Source organism: Medicago sativa, chromosome 1, assembly GCF_051527215.1.
Source record: "Medicago sativa cultivar Bolivia chromosome 1, Bolivia_mono, whole genome shotgun sequence".
NCBI classification, from domain to species: Eukaryota; Viridiplantae; Streptophyta; class Magnoliopsida; order Fabales; family Fabaceae; genus Medicago; species Medicago sativa.
In genome coordinates, this window is record NC_140749.1 from 66,072,474 (window position 1) to 66,088,491 (window position 16,018).

The window sequence follows — 16,018 nt, forward strand, 5'->3', positions numbered from 1 at the left end:
AAAAGTTCTCTAACAAATGTAAGAAAAATACTTAGGAGGTGTTTGTTTCAAGTTTAACATTTACATTTGTGGGAATACATAGATAATGTATGAATATGCAGATGTTTGTTACAAAATTGAGAAACCATTTTTCTTAGGTGAAAAAGTTTCTGAAAGTAAAATAATTTCTCATAACTTTCGATATTCTCATGAAACTATTGTGAAATTAAAGGATGGAAAAGTGGATTCCAACTATGAAATTTTGTATACTTTTTTTTTTGTTAAAAGAAAATAACTTCCAATTTTTCTAGGTATATTAAAGAGTGTGCCAAACAGTTTTACCAGCAAAATGTTCCAATAAATTCACGGTTAAATTCACTGACCAAGATGACCAGACAAAAGAAGTATGTCCATTAAAACAAAGAGGACTAAAATTCAGTGACATGATCTGAATTTCGTCATTTAATTTTATAAAATTATTATCCACGTACCATTATTTAATTCGAGAACTAAATGTGGATGGATCATGTAAGAGTGATGAGGATTAAGTAGGACTAATGATATTACTCTTTAACTAATTCTTCTCAATATATGAAATTGTGTAAGAACTAAGAAATGATGATGCAGCTAAAAATAAGAACAACATGGTTTGTTTATGAGATCATTTTGGAACAGGTTAAATTGCTCTCTTGGTTATACTACATATAGTGGAATTTAATCTGATGGCTGGTCTATTGTGCACAATCCATACTGGTGTTCATCATATATAAACTGTAATGAAACACAAAAACTAGTTGATGGCGTTATTAAACCATTGTAATTGGTGCCTCCTGTAATGAAATTTGTACATGGGGTGAAATCATATAACTGGGAGAATGATGTGTCAGTCTCAGAATGGTGATGGGATTTGATTAAGGATGATAAGGACGTGATTTATATTTTGCAACATTTAGGAGGAGAATATAGGTAGATTTGAATGTGCTGCATATAAGAGTTCAACTACCTTAACTACCTAACTTTTATATTGATAGAGTCTAGTTTTGTTAATTGCCTGAGTTATAGTTTGGTAAGGTTGGAAACCAAATTAATTAAAATCACTTGGAAACCAAATTTTAAAATCACTTCATTTAGTCATTGACCATTGAATTTAAACATATTTTTTAACATATTTTAATGTACTAATTGAGAATGGTTTGAGCATTGAAGGTATTCTATTTAGAAGTTTAAGATTCGACCTTTTCACATTTTCTACTATATTAACCATTTGTATATGGAAAAATTAGCGTGTTTGAAAACCTTGATTTCTACAATTAGAATGTGAGATGAAGTAACCCAAATTATCCAGTGGCTTGGGTTAGGACACTCAATGAGTCCTATGCATGATGTCTAGTGTTCCTACTAATTTCTTTTTTCATCTTACAAATTAACTATTAGTAACATTTATCTGTAATAAAATACTGACAATAGTATCGCTTAAAATTTAATTAAGATCTTCGAAATGTAAAAATAAGGTGTGTTGGAATAGAGATGCTACAATTTTTTTTAAATAATCAAGGTTGTTGATTAGGTATTGAATTGATGGGCCTAACTCCCCAACAATTCAGATTTCAGGCATTCGAGACATCAATGGTCGTTCCGCTAAGATCGTATGGTTTAAAGTTAAATTTGATGTTTTGGATTATATAAGTATAATAAAAATTAGAGTCTTACTAACTAGTGCCCTTATGACAATGGTTAAGGAATCTACAAATAGAAATTGTCTTGGAAACATACGATGTTACTTTTGATAAAGTAATGATTACACAATTTTTTCATAAAAACTTACTTGTTTTAGATGTTTAACCATTACCCTTGGGGCACTATTTAGCATTCTCCCTTTGGTCATCGATAGATATCTCAAATGCATGAAAGCATCATCTCGCAAGGAATCCAAATTCTCTATTTGCACATCATGTCAATATGGTACCACGGTAGGGCCAAACCGCAACTATTTTTTTGGTGTAAACCAGGTATCCTCTACGCGCAATTGCGAAGACTAATCACTCGAACCTTGTGGAACCCAAATTAATGGCAAACTTTTCTTAAGAGTTTTAACGCTGCTGTATGCCCAATGTTGTATTCGAACCCATGACCTTGGTTAAACTAAAAGATACATATGTCATCTATTATAAGCGCTCTTAGGTATGCCACAACTATTTTATTATTACATTTAATTCAATAATTTTTTTAACAATAAACACTTCCTTTTAAAGAAAAAAGTTTCCTTTATATGTACACCCATCGCATCATATAATTTATAATTGAAAAGGGTAGGCAACCTGCATCTACTTGTCCTTTTATTTTTTTTTTTTTTACAGACAATCGACCTTTTCTTAGAATTTTTATAGTATATATATAACCTTCATTACCTTTTCACCAACACTCAAAGATCAGTAAGTATCAACAAATAACAAATATATTAGAGTTAATTAGTTCCAAGATAAAAGGAGTAATGGCATTTAAAGGGTATATCCTATGTCTAGTTATGGTCGTAGTGGCCAATATGTGTACTCAAAATGAAGCTCAATCAGGTTGTACATCTACACTCACTAGTTTGAGCCCTTGTCTAAACTACATAATGGGCAGTTCTTCAAATCCATCATCTTCATGTTGCTCACAACTTTCAACTGTAGTCCAATCTTCTCCACAGTGTCTATGTTCCCTCCTTAATGGTGGTGGTTCAACTTTTGGAATCACTATAAATCAAACACTTGCTCTGTCTCTCCCTTCTGCTTGTAAGGTTCAAACTCCACCGGTTAGCCAGTGCAAAGGTAAGTTTGAATGTAAATAATGTGTTAAAACACTTTGACACACCTTCAACCTGAAGCGTCTGTAATAATTGGAAAATTATATATTATACCAATGACTTATTTACATGGTATGAATTTAGGTGGCAATGCACCAACATCTCCTTCAAGTTCAACTTCTTCAATTGGTTCACCTGTTGGTGCTCCAACTGAATCACCTGAAGGCACAATAACACCTTCTGCTTCAGACTTTCCCTCATCCTCAGGTATATATACTAATACTATGTTTAGTATACTGAATTAATTAACGCCCAAGTAATCATTTGTAATAGACTATATCTTAAAATAATATTATAGCGTTTATTGATTCACATGGTTTTGGTGAATTGCAGGTGCAGGATCAAAAAGCGTCCCATCAACAGACGCTGGCTCGTCTGATGGAAGCGCTATTAAAGTCTCGTTCCACTTTGTTCTTTCCCTTCTTGCCATTGTGTTTTTTGTTGTCACCAAGTTTTGATTTTATGTATACTGAGATTTGAGTGAAAGTTATATGTTTAGCTTTTGTTGACATGGAAGATATATGTAATGTAGCTGTATGATTAATAAGGAATATTCAAAACTGAGTAGTATTCTTAGAAAGAAACGTTAATCTGTGTTGACTTAAATTTGGAAGAACTTTTAGTACACAAATACATAAGATGATTAAAGGTAGAATTGGGTTTGTGATTTTTGGTTGGAGTAAAAACGATACAGTCTAGCTGAATTGGTGGGTGGGTGTCCGTGAAGAATTACACACGAAGCACTATACTCCCACATCGGAGAGATATAAGTTTGGAAAGAGTTTCATCAATTATAAAAGTAAAGGTCAGTCATACTTCAGAAACAAGTCACATGAACATCACCGAAAAAGATTCGATAATTACGTCTTTTTTGTGTGTATATAATCTTTTACGTTTGAGAATTTGTAATGTTTTTTGTCTCTTTTAGCACGGACAATATATATCGGTGTTTTGTCCGTTGCAAATGAGGCAAGAAATGTTACATAATTCTCTAATAAGTTACACAATTAAATAATTTTTTTTTTATCTCCGTGAAGTTAGCTCACGGATAGATAAATAATTTTGTTGGAACAAAATGTGCTTAACAATGAACCTTAAAAAGTTTTGATGATAACAAGTATTAAAAATTGTAAATTGGACTAGCTAATATTTGTTCAAGTGTACAGGACCATAATTATAAAGTTACATCATCATTGGTTCTGAATGAGCAAATAAAGAGCAAAGGAAATGAAGCTTAGATGATTCTGAAGGCAAAGCGCTCCTGAAGTCAAGCTGCTCCTGAAGAAATAGCGCTACTGAAGTAAGCCACTCCTGAAGAATAGTGCTTCTGAAGACAAGAGGTCCAGAAGCCACATCATCAGAAGCTGCGTCATCAGAAGCTGCAGAAGTCATATCATCAGAAGCTGCATCATCAGAAGCTGCCTCATCAGAAGCTATTTCACCAGAAGCTGAATCTCAACTGGATTTGCAAAAGATTCAAGAATTGAAGAATTATCAATGCAAAAGCTGTCCATTGGATTCGAAAACACAAACAAAGGATTAGTGGAATTTTGCAACGGTCATTTCAAAGGTGTTTGAAGGCTTGTGCTTGCATTTTGGACGAAAGCGTTGACATTGTACTTTGTACGAATTGTACAACCACGTTCTCCACTACTCTGTTTTGTGTCCACGCTTCAAGACAAGAAAACAGCTCCAGAATACGGTCTCGCCTGCATATATGTTCCTTTGGATAAGGAATGGATTTCAAATTGGTTCTTCATAGGACAACAACCAAATCAGGCAAAAGATCATTGGTGAAAGATCAAGCTTCACTAACGACTCTTTGGTGTGCTGGCAATTTCATAACGTCTCTTTCACACCTCTATATAAAGGAGTGAAGACCTAGAGAATTGGTAATGCAAGAACGCTAAACGAAAGACTCACAAGATTTTCACAAGTACCAAACCTCTGCTGAAATTGTTCTGCATTCACTTAGAATTTCTGTGTCTCAAAGTCATATCTTAGAAATTCTTAAGTTCATTGAGTCTGTATCTGATTTGTATTGTGAGCACCTCTGATTGTATATCAAGTGTTCAACCTTAAACAATTTTCTGTGTAATTTTGTTTAGTTAGGAAGTCTCTTGCAGTTGTGCTTGAGCAGGAAGTCTCTTGATTGTGTTCTTGAGCAAAGGAAGTCTCTAGCTTGTGTGCTTGAGCAAAGGAAGTCTCTTGCTTGTGTGCTTGAGCATTTGTAATCAGATATTACTCATAGTGAAATCTCCTTGGAAGTGCAAGGGGGACTGGACTACTTCCGGATTGTGGAAGGAACCAGTATAATTGCTTTGTGTCGTTCTTCTTCTCTCTCTCTGTTTTATTCCGCTGCATTTAGATTCTGATTATCACTTCAGAAGCTGTCTCACCTAGCTTCTGATCAGTGTGTTCAGTTTTTAGGAGAAACGAAGAATTTTTAAAAACACAATTCAACCCCCCTTCTTGTGTTTTTCTCACCTTCAATTGGTATCTAGAGCCTTGGTCTGTTGTGTATCACTTAACCGTGCAACAGTCAAAGATCTGAGAAAAACATGTCTACTCCTCCTCCTACTGGTCCTAGTGATACTAGCTATAAACATGTCTCACATGATTATAGTGATAGTAAGAAAACCAGTGTTGGAAAAGTTCCAAAGTTCAATGGAGATGCTGAAGAGTTCTCTTGGTGGAAGACCAACTTTTACAGTTACATCATGAGCCTGGATGAAGAATTATGGGATATTCTGGAAGATGGTGTTGGTGATTTAGTCCTTGATGAAGAAGGAGCTGCTGTGGATAGAAAGAAACATACTCCAGAACTGAGGAAACTCTACAAGAAGCATCATATTATCAGAGGAGCTCTTGTCACTGCCATACCCAAAGCAGAATACATGAAGATGAGTGACAAATCCACTGCTAAAGCTATGTTTGCTTCTCTCTGTTCAAATTATGAAGGGAGCAAGAAGGTCAAAGAAGCAAAGGCTCTCCTGCTTGTACATCAGTATGAGTTATTCAAGATGAAGGATGATGAAACTATTGAGGAGATGTACTCAAGGTTTCAAACCTTAGTTTCTGGGCTACAGATTCTAAAGAAGAGCTATGTTGCTTCTGATCATGTAAGCAAGATACTCAGAAGCTTACCTGCCAGATGGAGACCAAAAGTGACTGCCATTGAGGAAGCTAAAGATTTAAACACTTTAAGTGTCGAAGATCTTGTTAGTTCTCTCAAAGTTCATGAGTTAAGTCTTAATGAACATGAGTCTACTAAGAAGAGTAAATCAATAGCTCTTCCATCCAAAGGCAAGTCATCAAAAGCTCTCAAAGTAGTTGAATCTGAAGAGGAAGAACAGTCAAGTTCAGATTCTGAACCAGATGCTGCTGAAATGACCATGCTCTCAAACAGACTTCAATATCTGGCCAAGAAGAACAGAAAGTTTCTCTCCAGAAGGGGTAACTCCAGAAGCTCAAAGAAAGAAGATCAGAAGGGATGCTTCAACTGTAAGAAGCCTGGACACTTCATTGCTGAATGCCCTGATCTTCAAAGAGAAAAGTCAAAGGACAAGTCAAAGAGGTCTACATTTAAACCAAGCAAACTCAAGAAGCAGATTAAGCAGAGTTTAATGGCAACCTGGGATGATTTGGGTAGTGAATCTGGATCTGATAAAGAGGAAGCTGATGAAGATGCAAAGGTAGCTGTTGGGTTGGTAGCAACAGCAACTTCAGAAGCTGGATCAGATTCAGACTCAGAAGATGAAAACGAGGTATATTCCAAAATTCCCAGAGATGAACTTGTTGAGTCACTTAAAGAACTTCTTACACATTTTGAAGTAAGAACCAATGAGTTGAAGGATTTAAAAGAAAAATATGCTGATTTGGTACAACAGCAAAAATCAACTCTATTGGATCTGAAAGCTTCTGAACAAGGACTTAGGGGCTTTGACTTCATGTGTAAAACATATGAAGATCAGCTCAGGTTCTTATGTCAGAAGCTACAAGAAAAGTGTAATGAAAAACCTTTAAGTAACCATGAAATTGCTCTTGAAGATTTTATAATATCTGGCATTGACAGAAGCAGAGTAGCTTCTATGATTTATAGCATTTACAAGAACAATGGCAGAGGAATTGGTTTTCCAGAAGTGAAACTTGAGAAAACCAATCTAAAATCTTGTTGTGAATGCATCAAGGAAGGTCTGAAAACATTCTTTGTACCAGAAGGGGCTGAGTTGGAAACTGTTGTTCAATCAGAACCTGAAGCTTCTAGTCCTAAGGCTAAGATTACTTCAACGCCAAAGAACTCTAAGTCAAAGGCTATGATCAAATCTGATTCCAAGACTTCAAAGGTCAGGATCCTGAAAAGATCAGAACCTATTCCTCAGAGTCTGGTGAAACCAAAATCTGGGGTTCTGAAGTCTAAGTTTCAGAAGAAGATAGTTACTGCTTCTGAAGTACCAAAACCTAAGGTGATGGTTAATCAGAAGCAACCCAACTCACAGCACAAGGTACAAGAAGTGAAGAGTAAAGCCTTAAGTACTAACCTTCCAGGACCCATAGAACAATGGGTACCTAAATCTAAAAATGTCAATGATGCAGGTATGTCTAAGAGCAGTGCCAAAGCAAAGATCATGGTACCTAGACAGCGGTTGCTCAAGACACATGACAGGAGACAAGTCCATGTTCCTCAGCCTAACAATGAAAGAGGGAGGAAGTGTGAAATTTGGGGGCAACCAGTCAGGCAAGATCATAGGTACAGGAACTATTGGTAATTCCTCTACCTCAATTAATAATGTATGGTTGGTAGATGGTCTTGAACATAACCTTTTGAGCATTAGTCAATTTTGTGATAATGGTTATGATGTGCTTTTTGAAAAACCCAACTGTACAGTAATCAACAAGAAAGACAAATCCATTGTGTTCAAGGGAAAGAGAGTTGACAATGTCTATAAAATCAATTTTTCTGAACTGGCTGATCAGAAGGTGGTTTGCCTACTATCAGTGAATGATAAGAAATGGATGTGGCACAGAAGGTTGGGACATGCTAACTGGAGGTTAATCTCTAAGCTTAGTAAGTTACAACTTGTGAAAGGGCTACCAGACATTGACTATCATTCAGATGCACTCTGTGGTGCATGTCAGAGAGGGAAAATTGTGAAATCATCTTTTAAAACCAAAGACATTGTTTCAACCTCAAGACCTTTAGAATTACTCCATATTGATTTATTTGGACCAGTGAGTACTGCATCCCTATATGGAAGTAGATATGGATTAGTCATTGTTGATGATTACAGCAGATGGACTTGGGTGAAATTCATAAAGAGTAAAGATGTTGCGTGTGATGTATTCAGTAGCTTCTGCACTCAAATTCAATCTGAAAAAGAATCAAAAATTTTGAAAGTCAGAAGTGATCATGGTGGAGAATTTGAAAATGAGCCATTTGAAGCTTTTTGTGAAAAACATGGAATTTTCCATGAGTTCTCTTCTCCTAAAACACCACAACAAAATGGGGTTGTAGAGAGAAAGAATAGAACTTTACAAGAAATGGCCAGAACCATGATTCATGAAAACAATTTACCAAAACATTTTTGGGCAGAAGCAGTGAATACAGCATGCTATGTTCAGAACAGGATCTATATTAGACCTATTTTGGAGAAAACAGCATATGAACTCTTTAAAGGAAGAAAACCCAATATCTCTTACTTTCATCAATTTGGATGTACATGTTACATTCTGAACAACAAGCTCTACCTAAAGAAATTTGATGCCAAGGCCCAAAGAGGAATCTTTTTAGGTTACTCTGAAAGGTCAAAGGCATACAGAGTGTATAATTCAGAAACACTTTGTGTTGAAGAATCTATGCACGTTAAATTTGATGACAAGGAGCTTGAAGATAAAACTTCAAAGCAAGGTGAAAGTTTTGCAGAGATACAGGTTCCTGAAGCTACTCCAGAACCTGATCAGATAGCTGAATCTGAAGATAGTCCAGAAGCTGAACCCACATCAGAAGCGCAAGATGAAGCTGCTTCTGATGAAGCACAAGATGGCTCACATCAAGCAGATCCACCCAGAAACACATTCAAACACAAGTCTTCACATCCTGAGGAGCTAATCATTGGAAACAAGGATAGTCCAAGAAGAACAAGATCACATTTCAGACAAGAGGAGTCAATGATTGGACTAATCTCAATGATTGAACCTACAACAGTTGATGAAGCACTTTCAGATGATGGATGGATCCTAGCTATGCAAGAAGAGTTGAATCAATTTCAAAGAAATGATGTGTGGGATCTGGTACCCAAACCTCAGCACAAGAACATTATTGGAACAAAATGGGTATTCAGAAACAAGCTGAATGAGCAAGGTGAAGTAACAAGAAACAAAGCCAGGCTTGTTGCACAAGGGTATAGTCAACAAGAAGGCATTGATTACACTGAAACGTTTGCTCCAGTTGCAAGATTGAAAGCAATCAGGTTACTTCTTTCCTATGCAGTTAATCATGGCATAATATTATATCAAATGGATGTCAAGAGTGCTTTTCTAAATGGTGTCATAGAAGAAGAAGTGTATGTCAAGCAACCTCCTGGATTTGAGGATATTAAATATCCTGACCATGTTTTTAAACTGAAGAAATCACTATATGGCTTGAAACAAGCTCCCAGAGCTTGGTATGATAGACTAAGTAATTTCTTAATCAAAAATGATTTTAAAAGAGGACAGGTTGATACTACACTCTTCAGAAGGACCCTTGGGAAAGATATTCTTGTTGTGCAAATATATGTTGATGATATAATATTTGGTTCTACTAATGCATCTCTTTGCAAGGAATTTTCTGAGTTGATGCAGGATGAATTTGAAATGAGCATGATGGGAGAGCTGAAGTTCTTCCTTGGCATTCAAATCAATCAATGCAAAGATGGAGTCTATGTTCATCAATCAAAGTACACAAAGGAGCTTCTGAAGAAGTTCAAACTTGAAGATTGTAAAGTGATGAACACTCCAATGCACCCCACGTGCAACTTAAGCAAAGAAGATGAAGGAGCTAAAGTAGATCAGAAGCTGTATAGAGGTATGATTGGTTCTTTGTTATACCTCACTGCATCTAGGCCAGATATTTTATTCAGTGTATGCTTGTGTGCAAGATTCCAATCAGATCCTAGAGAATCTCATATGACTTCTGTCAAGAGAATCTTCAGGTATTTGAAAGGAACAACTAATCTTGGACTCCTTTATAGGAAATCCTTAGATTATAAGCTAATTGGATTCTGTGATGCTGATTATGCTGGTGATAGGATTGAAAGAAAGTCAACCAGTGGCAACTGTCAATTTCTGGGTGATAATCTTATATCCTGGGCTAGCAAAAGACAAACAACTATTGCTATGTCTACAGCAGAAGCAGAATACATTTCAGCTGCAAGTTGTTGTACACAACTACTCTGGATGAAACATCAGTTGGAAGATTATCAGATGACTGCTAACAGTATTCCCATTTATTGTGATAATACTGCTGCTATTTGTTTGTCTAAAAATCCAATTTTGCATTCAAGAGCGAAGCACATTGAAATCAAACACCATTTTATCAGAGATTATGTTCAAAAAGGAATTTTAGATATACAATTCATTGATACTGAAAATCAATGGGCTGATATATTTACTAAGCCTTTAACTGTTGAAAGATTTGATTTTATAAAGAAAAATTTGAACATGCACTTTGTATCTGATTAAATGCTTGCTTGCTCCTGAATAGGATTTTAGGTTCTGAAGTTAGTTCAGAAGCGGTAGTCCATCAGAAGCTCTTTATTGAGGTTCTGAGGAAAACTCGCTTCTGATGATGACGTCAGCATCTGAAGTCCAGAAGCTGGATTTGTTGCTTCTGAATAGTTGAATTAGTGGAAACGTTGGAAGTTACCTTTTAAAAAGTAACTTCTGGCCCACTAACTTGGTAGTCACTCTGTGAACTTCTTACGTGGCCTGTATGTGTTGGTGTATAACTAAAAGGGCAATGATGATTTAATAGCTTTGAAAGTACTTTTCACGCGCCCCCAATTTTTGTCATTAATGTTATGTTTGTTTGTCTCTTTTGAATTGCAATCGTTTTACTTTTAACACTTTGTCAATTCACACACTACTCACTCACAACAAACACATTTGCTCTCAAACCTCTTGCGAAGTAAGCGCATTCTTCTCAACCTTAGAACCCTAAAATCTTCATCTTCTTCAAATCTTCGTCAATCATCAAATGGCATCATCAAGCTCGCAACGAAAAGTCTCAGAATCTACATCAAACAAGCAAAGCGTATCAGAATCTGGGTCCATCTACAAAGAGAAGACTATGGATATTCCATGGGAATCCTTAGTAGTTCAAGTAGAGTCACCGGTAGATTTTGCTTCACTCAAGAAGTATGAAGTAAACATGGAAGGATTGATAGAGACTCAGATGCTGTCTGAGTATTTCAAGATGCTAAATGGGCCAACATATGTGAACTTGGTCAAGGACTTTTGGTTAAAAGCTGAAGTGTACAATGAAAAGCCTGCAAAAGTCGTAAGCAAACAAGCTGGGTCAAAGAAAGGGAAAATGATCATGGATATGAATCCTACATCATTTGATAGCTTAGAAATAAGGTCTGAAGTGATGGGCATTCCTATAACCATCACTGAGGACGTTATAGCTAAAGCTTGTAGGATGGATGCAGAGGGAAGATTCCAAGAAATAGTCAGGAAGGAAGATGTCCTGCTACAAGGTTACTACAACACTCTTTTGGGTGGGAAGAAAGATGCAAAGCCTTCTGAAATGGAGATTCACAACAGGATGTTGGTGAAATTCAGTAATGATTGCTTCTTTCAAAGAGCAGGAGGATCTGACCAACCCAACAATCAACAGAAGCTAGCAATTTACTTCATGGCTATTCTGGAAAAGATAAACTTCCCAAGATATGTAATGGATCATCTCTGCTGGGCCATAAATGAAAGCACTATCAGAGGAAGAAAACAAGTACCCTATGGAAGATTGCTGTCTGAAATCTTTTATCAAGGAAGGGTGCTGGAGTTCTTAAAAAGGACAAGGAGTGCTTCTGATAGATGTTTCGAAGTCTCTACTGCTGAAAGGACTATCAGTAGCAGGAGCTTATGCTCTATGAAGTTCATCAAAGAAGCCCCTAAAGATGAAAAGTGGTTAGAGATGACAACTGCTGAAACTGAGATAATCAGGGACTTTCCTCCCATCTTTAAGGAAAGTGACTCTGATTTCCTAGTTCAATCAGTAGCTGAGTACGTCTTGGAGGAAGATGCGAGGTCTCAGGAGGAAGCTGCTCTTGCTAAAGGGAAAGGCAAGAAGGCCAAAGCAGTTGCTGTGTCAGAAGCTGCTGTTTCTGATGCACCTAAAGGGAAAAGGGCCAGAACTAGTTCTGAATCTGATGCTGCTTCTACTAAAGGAAAGAAGGCCAGAACTAGTACTGAGTCAGAAGCTGCTAAACCTGTTTCTATCAAGGAAAAAGGAAAGATGCAGAAGGTTGGTGCTGCCTCTATTCCTCAGAAAAGAAGAAAAGGTAAGGCAGATTTGGTAATCACCCAAGAGCAGCTGGAGGAAGCTCTTGAAGAAATGGAAAAAGAAGAGGCTGATCCCAAGCTGAAGAAGAAGAAGGCTCCCCTTCAACTTGTGAGTCCTATGGTTGAGATGACTCCAATAAGGAAAAGGATGGAAGATGAACGTGCTTCTGAACTTATTGTAGACAAAAAGGATCTAAAAGCACAATACACTCATCAAAGAGATGAAAAGCTCAAGGCTTTGGGATTGGAAGACTGTGATAGGTTCTACAAAGATAAATTGGCTGAAGTAAGAGCCATTGCTGGTAAGCCCACTGAAGACAATGAGGAAGACGATATGATGCTCATTTTTGAAAATGCTCCAGAAGAGGGAACTTCAGAAGTAGTTCCTCAAGCTGCTGATCCACAGAAGATCACTTCTGAAGCTGGCCCTGCAGATCAGGTAATTCAGATTCCAGTCACCTCTATCCCCATTTCACCTTCTTCACCATCTGTACCTGAACCAATAGAAGACACTTCTGTCTTAGACAATCTTGCTCTCCATTACTCAGGTGAGTTACCCATAGACAAATCTACTTCAGAAAAGGCCTCTGAAGCAACTCCAGAAGCAGCTGCTTCTGAAAACGTTGTTTCAGAAAACCCCCATCAACAAACACCTGAACCACATAAACCCACAACACCCCCACAATCACCAACAGCTACCATTGACCCCCAACTCAACACTCAAACATCAACTTCACCACAACAACCACCAACTGAAATTGAACACTCCCCACAACCAACTCCCATGGATGTTGACATCTCTCTAGTCAATGTTCAAGCCTCAACCTCTACCACTCACATTGCCTCTGACCAGCCTTCATCTTCAAACACACAAACACACTTTACCATTCCACTTCCTAACCCTGTTCAAGATCTGGAAATCAGTGATTCTGATCTTGAAATCCTTGAACAACCACCCACAAACATCCTGGAATCTGGATATATTAATTCTGAGCTTCTGACAATCCTTAGTAGATTGCATAATCTTGTGGATCAACGAAGGACAATTGATCTCACAAGTGCATATGAAGACTCCTGGACATCTCTTCAGAACCGGGCAGCTGAGCTTATTGAAGATATCAAGGCTAAATGCATCAGAGTCAAGCAAGCTTCAGTCAGAAGACTAATAGAGCATTTGAATCAGAGTCTCAGAGTAAGAAGTTCTACACTGCTCCTGGCAAACCAGCCTTTCTTCTTAGAAACGGATTACTTGACCAGAGAAGCAAGGTTGTGTAAGCTTCTGAAGAAACAGATGGCACAGCAGCAGCAAGAAGCTAAGGAAAGGGAACAGGCTCTTCTCCAGAGGCAACAACAGCTTGAAGAACTGTTGCAGAAGAAGATTGAAGAAATGGAGGAGATGAAGAAACAACATCAAACCAACACTTAGTTGCACACCCTTGTGTTTTTCTTTTTGTTTGTTGTTTGTTTTGAATTCCTAGTCCTTGCTTCTGAAACCATTCTGTTTTAATTCTCTTTGCTTCTGAATGCTTACTGATTCTGACTGTTTAGCTGCTTCTGATATTTTAGATATTCATGTTCATATATTTTTGATCTGATTAATTTCTTGTATACTCTCTTTTGATTAATTTCTTGTATACTCTCTTTTTGTCTTTTATGTTTTTTTTTATCTTTTTTGATAATGACAAAAGGGGGAGTATATGTGACAAGTATTTAAAGGCTCTGAGCCCCATTTATATGTGACAAGTATTTAAAGGCTCTGAGCCCCATTAATGGCATTTGAAATTTTTTGAAAAACTTCTATCATTTTTTTTTACCTTATTGGTATAAGCTATGAACGAACGAAGGAGTATCAAAATTCAAGTAAAATTAATTGAACCATTCTTCTTATCTATAAGTTAATTCTTTCAATGATTCAATTTTTGTTCTTAAGCTCTGATATTTTTTATTGTGCGTAAAATGAATTTAATTAACCTGGATAGAACTTAGGGGGAGCTTACAAACCTCACCTTAAAGACTATCAGACTCAGGGGGAGTTTGAGCTTACAAACCTCAGATTCTGAGCTTACAAACCTCAGAACCCCAAAGTCAACTTGTTAATTAGATTAACAACAATTGATCAATTTTAAATACTTTTGTTTGTCATCATCAAAAAGGGGGAGATTGTTGGAACAAAATGTGCTTAACAATGAACCTTAAAAAGTTTTGATGATAACAAGGTATTAAAAATTGTAAATTGGACTAGCTAATATTTGTTCAAGTGTACAGGACCATAATTATAAAGTTACATCATCATTGGTTCTGAATGAGCAAATAAAGAGCAAAGGAAATGAAGCTTAGATGATTCTGAAGGCAAAGCGCTCTTGAAGTCAAGCTGCTCCTGAAGAAATAGCGCTCCTGAAGTAAGCCACTCCTGAAGAATAGTGCTTCTGAAGACAAGAGGTCCAGAAGCCACATCATCAGAAGCTGCGTCATCAGAAGCTGCAGAAGTCATATCATCAGAAGCTGCATCATCAGAAGCTGCCTCATCAGAAGCTATTTCACCAGAAGCTGAATCTCAACTGGATTTGCAAAAGATTCAAGAATTGAAGAATTATCAATGCAAAAGCTGTCCATTGGATTCGAAAACACAAACAAAGGATTAGTGGAATTTTGCAACGGTCATTTCAAAGGTGTTTGAAGGCTTGTGCTTGCATTTTGGACGAAAGCGTTGACATTGTACTTTGTACGAATTGTACAACCACGTTCTCCACTACTCTGTTTTGTGTCCACGCTTCAAGACAAGAAAACAGCTCCAGAATACGGTCTCGCCTGCATATATGTTCCTTTGGATAAGGAATGGATTTCAAATTGGTTCTTCATAGGACAACAACCAAATCAGGCAAAAGATCATTGGTGAAAGATCAAGCTTCACTAACGACTCTTTGGTGTGCTGGCAATTTCATAACGTCTCTTTCACACCTCTATATAAAGGAGTGAAGACCTAGAGAATTGGTAATTCAAGAACGCTAAACGAAAGACTCACAAGATTTTCACAAGTACCAAACCTCTGCTGAAATTGTTCTGCATTCACTTAGAATTTCTGTGTCTCAAAGTCATATCTTAGAAATTCTTAAGTTCATTGAGTCTGTATCTGATTTGTATTGTGAGCACCTCTGATTGTATATCAAGTGTTCAACCTTAAACAATTTTCTGTGTAATTTTGTTTAGTTAGGAAGTCTCTTGCAGTTGTGCTTGAGCAGGAAGTCTCTTGATTGTGTTCTTGAGCAAAGGAAGTCTCTAGCTTGTGTGCTTGAGCAAAGGAAGTCTCTTGCTTGTGTGCTTGAGCATTTGTAATCAGATATTACTCATAGTGAAATCTCCTTGGAAGTGCAAGGGGGACTGGACTACTTCCGGATTGTGGAAGGAACCAGTATAATTGCTTTGTGTCGTTCTTCTTCTCTCTCTCTGTTTTATTCCGCTGCATTTAGATTCTGATTATCACTTCAGAAGCTGTCTCACCTAGCTTCTGATCAGTGTGTTCAGTTTTTAGGAGAAACGAAGAATTTTTAAAAACACAATTCAACCCCCCTTCTTGTGTTTTTCTCACCTTCAAATTTATGTAGGGATATTGCATAATTTATGTAGGGGCCGGTGTTTAAACCTTGAACATCT

General features: G+C 37.0%; 1 protein-coding gene across 1 annotated transcript; it reads left to right on the forward strand.

Moving 5' to 3' along the window:
* Nucleotides 1-2,401: 2,401 nt before the first annotated feature.
* On the forward strand, nucleotides 2,402-3,384 carry LOC146956510 (non-specific lipid transfer protein GPI-anchored 15-like). The gene is made up of 3 exons (XM_085720490.1): nucleotides 2,402-2,789; nucleotides 2,909-3,031; nucleotides 3,158-3,384. Exons 1-3 carry the CDS (start codon nucleotides 2,471-2,473, stop codon nucleotides 3,280-3,282), a joined length of 567 nt encoding a protein of 188 aa, XP_085576616.1. The 5' UTR covers nucleotides 2,402-2,470; the 3' UTR covers nucleotides 3,283-3,384.
* The last annotated feature ends 12,634 nt before the right edge of the window (nucleotides 3,385-16,018 follow it).

What these genes read in the sequence shown, in the direction of transcription:
- LOC146956510 (XM_085720490.1), top strand. Translation starts at nt 2,471, where the DNA reads ATGGCATTTAAAGGGTATATCCTATGTCTAGTTATGGTCGTAGTGGCC. An exon ending in ACCGGTTAGCCAGTGCAAAG is followed by an intron (nt 2,790 to 2,908) that starts GTAAGTTTGAAT and finishes GTATGAATTTAG; the next exon opens with GTGGCAATGCACCAACATCT. An exon ending in AGACTTTCCCTCATCCTCAG is followed by an intron (nt 3,032 to 3,157) that starts GTATATATACTA and finishes GGTGAATTGCAG; the next exon opens with GTGCAGGATCAAAAAGCGTC.